Source organism: Pteropus vampyrus, unplaced genomic scaffold (genome assembly GCF_000151845.1).
Source record: "Pteropus vampyrus isolate Shadow unplaced genomic scaffold, Pvam_2.0 Scaffold26, whole genome shotgun sequence".
Taxonomy (NCBI): domain Eukaryota; kingdom Metazoa; phylum Chordata; class Mammalia; order Chiroptera; family Pteropodidae; genus Pteropus; species Pteropus vampyrus.
In genome coordinates this window covers 5806935-5813472 of record NW_011888807.1, presented here as the reverse complement: position 1 = coordinate 5813472, position 6538 = coordinate 5806935, and the positions used below count along the sequence as shown (strand labels likewise).

Below are 6538 nucleotides of genomic sequence, written 5' to 3'. Positions count from 1 at the left end.
TCAATATTCATTTAATAAAAAAGTAGAAAACACAGGTTGGGAAACTCTAGTTTCCTTTTAAAATATAAGGTCTTGGACTACTTTCTGTGTGCACTTTTTCAAGTCAATGAATTGTCAGGAAAGTTTCCTTTGTTTGTCCATACTTCTTATAGTAAATTCTGTATCAACAAATGTAAAACTGAAACAAAATACACCTGTCCCAAAGAGTCAATCTATAACTTTAGAAGTATTCTATTAAAAAAATTTATAAGCTTCCTGTTATGTAATTATATAGCCCATTTCACTTGCAATTCATTATAAATACGTGTTTTATAATCCATTCTTCACTGTGACAATACATTCTTTGACTCTAGAAATTAACTAATCAAGGAAAACATCTATGATGTTTAAATTTCCAAAGATATCTGTAAGTTGCTTAATTAAATAAGAAAACAAAGAGCTTTAGGTTGTCAAGAAATGCTACATTAAATATAAACATTAAGTTCACATTAAATTATTTATTGAAGAAATTGAAGATGACATCTGATTTTATTACAAAGTCCTCCATTATTTTATATCATTGACACAGTTATGAGACCTGCATTTGAAAAGTGAATAGAAATATGAAAATGTCTCTTCTCCCACCCTCAAGAAAAACAAAAAAAATGATTTTATAATTAGCTCGTAAAGCTAAAACTTTTATGAATTATATATTTTTTGTAAATTGAGAATGACAACATAGCTAAGATTAATTTGTCCTTCTGAAAATGTAAAATTAAGATAGCATAAAATTGCTCAAAAAACTAACAAATCTGGAATTTCATTGTAGTTCAATGTTGTAAGATATTTCTATCATTAGATTTGTTCACCTAATCAAGTGACAGATATAAAGTTCACCATACTATGTATTTTTTTATAAAAGTATATCATCTTACCTAGATTTATATGATGAAAACAAATTAAATCCATGTTTTTCTTTCAATATATGCACTTTAAAATGACACAGAGTTCACATGAAAACCTTTCCCTATATTGTATATCCAGAAAAAATGTATGGAATAGTATTTTTAAATCAGATATAATATCCAAGATTGTAAATATCCTAAGAAATTAAATCAAGTATGTAAATAATCATTATTAATTTTTGCCCTAGCCACAGCATGGAAAAAATGTACACCTTTATTAGTATAAAGAGATATTAGAAAAGTTCACATCTTATGCATATACCAAAAAAGCTAATTAAAGAATCTTGTATTCTAAAAGAGTTTTTCTTAGGTCAAAATTTAGTAGTCCTGAAACTGTTAAAAAGGAAGTTAATTATGGTGACACACCCTTTTCTAAAAATGTCATTGCTTACTTATACAATGAAACTGGCAAATTACACTTAATTATTATTTCTTGGAATTTTACAAGAGAATTCAAATTAATTTGCTATTTCAAGAGAACTAGTTGAATCAATTATTTGAAACTATAAAAATATTTTTCAAACAAACAAAAAGCACAGTAGATGATAAAAGAAATAAGAAAATTAAGATATTTTAATAATAATGACTATTTCTATACTTTGGAAAAGTGTATAGGGTAAAATTCCCAGAGAGCACTAAAAGAAAAAAAAACTTACAGAAAAATTCTGAAAGTTTATTCTGTGACCAATCTCCATGACCAAGTTACCAAGGTAATTAACATTTTGAAGATATTGAGACTGAAGTTTCCTTGCAGGCCCTGTCCACGCCTCAATCTCCAGTCATCCACTTTTGTGTAGTTTAAGTATTTATCTTCAACATACATTACTGAATAAAACTTTAACCTAATTTTTCTAAAACAACTTTAATAATAGTTTTAATGGTTTAATACCAGATTTAAAGGGCTCTTGGGCCATGATTTTAGGAAATAAATTTCAATGTCTCTCTCAAACAAGCCTTAAATTTTCTGAAAGATGTGTCTTTTATCCTGGATGAAAGAAAAGCAAAACAATAGAACAAAACAAAACAAAACAGCGTCCTTAAGGTCCTACATATTAAAATCGACAGGCTGATTTCTGTCTTGGTCTCAGTTTATGCTTTCTGCTGTCCTTCTGCCTCATATAAAGGTGATCAATCACAGGAATTCTAACTGCCATCAATACCCCTTCGTAACTGTAATGGTTCAACTAGACTCTTTCCATCTTCAATAACTGACACAGTGTCAACATCTGCTTCCAATAAAGTTGTTTCTTTTTTTCTCAAGTAGAGTAAATCTGCTGACTGAGATTGTAAAGGGTTGTATTTTTTTCTCCCCCTTTCATGCGGAAGATTTTTTCCACCATATTTTGCAATTTTTCCTCCAAAGCAAGTAAAAACAAATTGGATAACTTCAAAAGAGTTGTTTTTATTCCAGGTGCTAAGGAAGTCCAAAATATAACTGAAAAATATAAACTTTGGTGACTTAATGAAACTGTCGCTTTAATTTTAAAGAAAATAATACATGCAGTCCTAGATGAATACAGTTTTGGAATATATGAGAAAACTCAGAGTTGGACTACATCCATTAAGAAGTTAACTTATTTTCCTTCATAAATGGAACACCAAGATATTAGAGATAATTAATAAATTTACATTCTATCTTCAACACCTAGTGGAAGGCAAAAACTCTCTTGTAATAATTTGTTACTGAAAAGCACATATATTTGACTGCTGCAGAAATGCATATGAAAATTAAAAAGAAGGGACATTTCAGGAGCTCAATTTTATGATCTACTTATTCAACCGATAGACTTTTGTGGTAGCTATCATTTGTTGAACATCTTTTATGAGACAGATAGATGATTGATCATATGTATGATTTCCAACCTTCACAGACTGACTGTTAGGTATTATTATCCAATTCATTCACAAGACAAATAAATGAAACCTCAAATCACACACATCTAACTATGGCTAAACCAGAATTCAGAGAATGACCTAATGCCCAAGCCAATGCTCCTTTCCATTAATTCATTCTGCTTCTCTATTCAACTCCCAGTCAGAACTCCAACATAAATACTTTCCTTTTCCACCACTTAATGACAATGCCTCATAGACTTGAATTGGCAAATATTATCTAACAAAGGGACACTCAGTAAGGAATAGAATGCAGTTTCTTGAAATATAATTTCTGATCACCACTTTAAACTACAGATATAACATTAAACCATAGTAGATGTAAAAGCTAGATAGATTCTGTCATAAATTCTACAGGTCTTAGAGTAGGAATGGGCAATATTATTTGCATAATAAATAACAAACTCCTCAAGGGTATGTTTTTATGCCAGCGCCTAGAATTTTTTTAAGTTTATTATAAAGTTAAAGAAATTAATCTCTCAATTATTTGAAATCCACTGGTTCTCATTTGCAAAATTTAGAGCAATCCTGGCCATTTTTGCTTAAGATCATCATGTAAATAATTTTAAAAAGAAAAAGAAAAATTAGAAGGAGAAGTTAGGGAAGATCATTAACCTTTTTAAGAAGAAACATCGGTTTTTTAAAAATTTAGAGACTTTTCAAATAAACAATGATAGATCAATAACCTGTTAGGATCTAAATTGTCATTATTACATTGTTTCTTAGCTCATGATAGTTTAGTGGTCAAAGCATAGATTAGATGTCAAATAAATGAGATGATTTTCTAGGGTCTAGCACATAAACCTTTAGAAAGCTTGAATAAAGTCTGATTTGTAAAACTGTCAAAGGTGGAGTGGTTCCAAATGAAACTGGGGAGGTGGGTGGTAGCCCTCAGTAAAGCAGTTTGGAAGACTGTAAGTTCAACAGCATCATTTTAATGTGAGAAAACCAGACCCAGTAAGTGACAGCATTTTAAATTTAAATTCAGAATATCATTGCTAAATTACAACTCATCCTCCTTTAAACTTCTGGTGTTAAGAGCAATATGACCATAACAAGGGGCTGCCAGACAATTATAGAGAGACAGGAACTCACTCTCTTTTGACTTAGATTTTGATCCACTCCTTGTATATGCAAGGATCTAACTCTTGCATTATGCCAACAATGCCCAGGCCTGTTCTCAGTAGGAGAGTCCACTTATAAATCTTTCCTGTGTATAGCAGAATTCAAGTTCCCAACTCTTCTTGGGCCTCCAGAGTAAAGGAATATACTATCCTATAGTTACCAAGAGTAACACAGAGCAGTCTCAAGTCAGGGAAAAGCTATCTAATCATCTATTCTCTCCCCTTCAATTCAATCCAGTGGAGAACAAGGAAAGGAGCAAAGAGTTAATACTTTTTTTCTCTTAACTGGGAAAATACAATTGAATAAACTGAATGAGTTAGAGTAAAACACTATTCTAAGAGAAACTGCAAAGGAGATTAATAGGTTACAAGGGGAGGTGAGAAAATATATAATCTCCAGTGAATCATCCCATGGGAACTACCAAATATTTGTCTTCAAAAACTCAGGAGGACACTAGATGAAACCAATTTTATAGACTCGTTCAGCTCTGTGCTTCACAGATTTGGGCAAATTACAAACAATTGTATCAAATCAAATTGTAAATCAAAATGTGGATAATTTAACCAAGCCAGGCCCTAGAAATTTAAGTTAATATCATTAGTAAAGGGAAGAAGATACCTTAACTTTGGACCTCACATTAGGTACAAATGTGTATATTATGTTAAGGAGAGTCTGGTTAAGAAGAAGCAATGTATGGAGTGATGAGAATACAATGAGACAGTATATAGATTTATAACTCATGAGATGTACCAGGAAAGAAAACTAGTACATAAAGTAGAGCTAAGGGAAATATTTAAAAGTTATTTGTGAGAACTCTGCCTAGCTAAGTGGAGGTCGTGCTGTTCTTATGTCTAAAATGTTCACATACATGATATACACAATTTAAGACGGAAAGTGGTATTTCACTAAATGGTGTAATTCACATGGTTGAGGACAGGTATGGAAAAAATTTGAGAAACTTTTTTACTAAATGAAACTTCTATATAACATTAACTTTTTAACATGACCCATTTCTGGAAGCAGTTGAAAGAAAAATGGACTTTGCCTTAAAAGTCCTTAAAATATCGTTAACTGCTACTTTCATAATTCTAATCTTTTCCTAACAGGGTCTTAATAATAATTGCAACTTTGCCTTATTTAGATTCTGAAGGCCATGTCAAGTTGAATCTGGGGCCTTTAATAATAAATTTCAGATAATAAACTATAGATTCATTAATCCAATTTTAGTAATCGTGGCATAAATCCAAATTTAAATTTCATTTTTCCCTAATTTTTTATTAAAAAGAATTAAATCAACTAAAACCAGATTTAAACAACAACGACAAAAAAAAACTTGTAAAAATCTATGTTTAAAATAGTATATATACAATATATTAGTTTTCAAATTACAATGAAAGCTAACATTATCAGAAACAGCCACTGAAATAAAGGCTTTGTGATGTGTCTAGTGCCTTCCCAAATATTATCACTTCAAACTATTTCCAGGAAAAAAAATCCACTTAAAATATGACCTTAAAAATAGCCATGAATGAATAATTAGGAACATATGAAAGAAGTCACTGGCACTCAAAGGTAGCATGGTTAAATATTTTTTTTTTTTTTCCGAGAGTTGGATAAAGCTCTGGTCTTATTTATCAAAGTTGGATGGATGAGAAAAAAAATTATATACTCTGAGCAAACTGTCTATCTGATCAAAAGCTGATGCAAAACTTCCTTAATCAACTTCTTTGGGAGAAATCAAAGTAATGAAATATTCTTTCTTTACTGTGGTCATTAAAACTTCCTTTTCAAGCTTTTCATATGACTCAAAGCTAAGTAAGCTAGCATGGAATTAAATCTTCACTGAGATTTAATGTAATACAATACTATGTTGGCTTGGCTATGGTGCTATTTTTATAAAAAAGAGAAACTATCAAACACTTGAGGTAACCTAGAAAGCACAGAGCATATCACAGACATCTTAAAGACAAGCATTTTAAACATTTTGCCAGTGCTTCTCTGAGAGAAAGTTCTTTAAACAGAACTTAACAATGTTTACAATATTAAAAAACACACATCCCTCAAAAATACTCCATTGATGCTAAATCAAACTTCTGTATTTCTACAAAAATAGATGCACATAGAGCTACAAAATTGTATTCCTGAAAGAATGAGCTTTTTCATTTGTGGTTCATCTTTTCCTGACAAAGTGGTCGGTTAAAAAAAAAAAATCAAAATGAAAAATTAAACTATGTATTGATAAAAGCAAGACAAAAAAAGAAAGTTGCACAGTTGGCAAAGGCTCAGATGAGGGAAAAAAAAACAAACAAAAATGCTTTTCTTCAATGTCTAAGACCCACTCTTCTTTCTCAAGAAAAGGTCCCAAACCACAGTCAGCTAGCTGACACTTCCTCTTCTTCCATGTCTATTGTGTCCCATCACAGAATGGAAAATCCTGGCAGCATCTTTTTCAGTGGGCCCGTGGATTCACACTCCAACCTGACTTGCTAATACTGTGTGTTTCAGTACCATGGTGATTCCTTGCTCTTGTCTTGATGCTGTAGACCTTGAAAAGATGACAATGAGAAAAACGAAAA

At 31.2% G+C, this 6538-nt stretch overlaps 1 protein-coding gene across 2 annotated transcripts in view; it reads right to left on the bottom strand.

The window, feature by feature from the left end:
* Positions 1-5317: 5317 nt before the first annotated feature.
* The window catches only part of VGLL3 (vestigial like family member 3), a 43043-nt gene continuing 41822 nt past the window's right edge, over positions 5318-6538 (bottom strand). For both annotated transcript variants that reach the window (XM_011356417.2, XM_011356418.2), the window contains exon 4: positions 5318-6507. In XM_011356417.2, the coding sequence (XP_011354719.1) occupies positions 6464-6507 (44 nt within the window). In that variant the 3' untranslated portion in view covers positions 5318-6463. The remainder of the gene's footprint in view (positions 6508-6538) is intronic.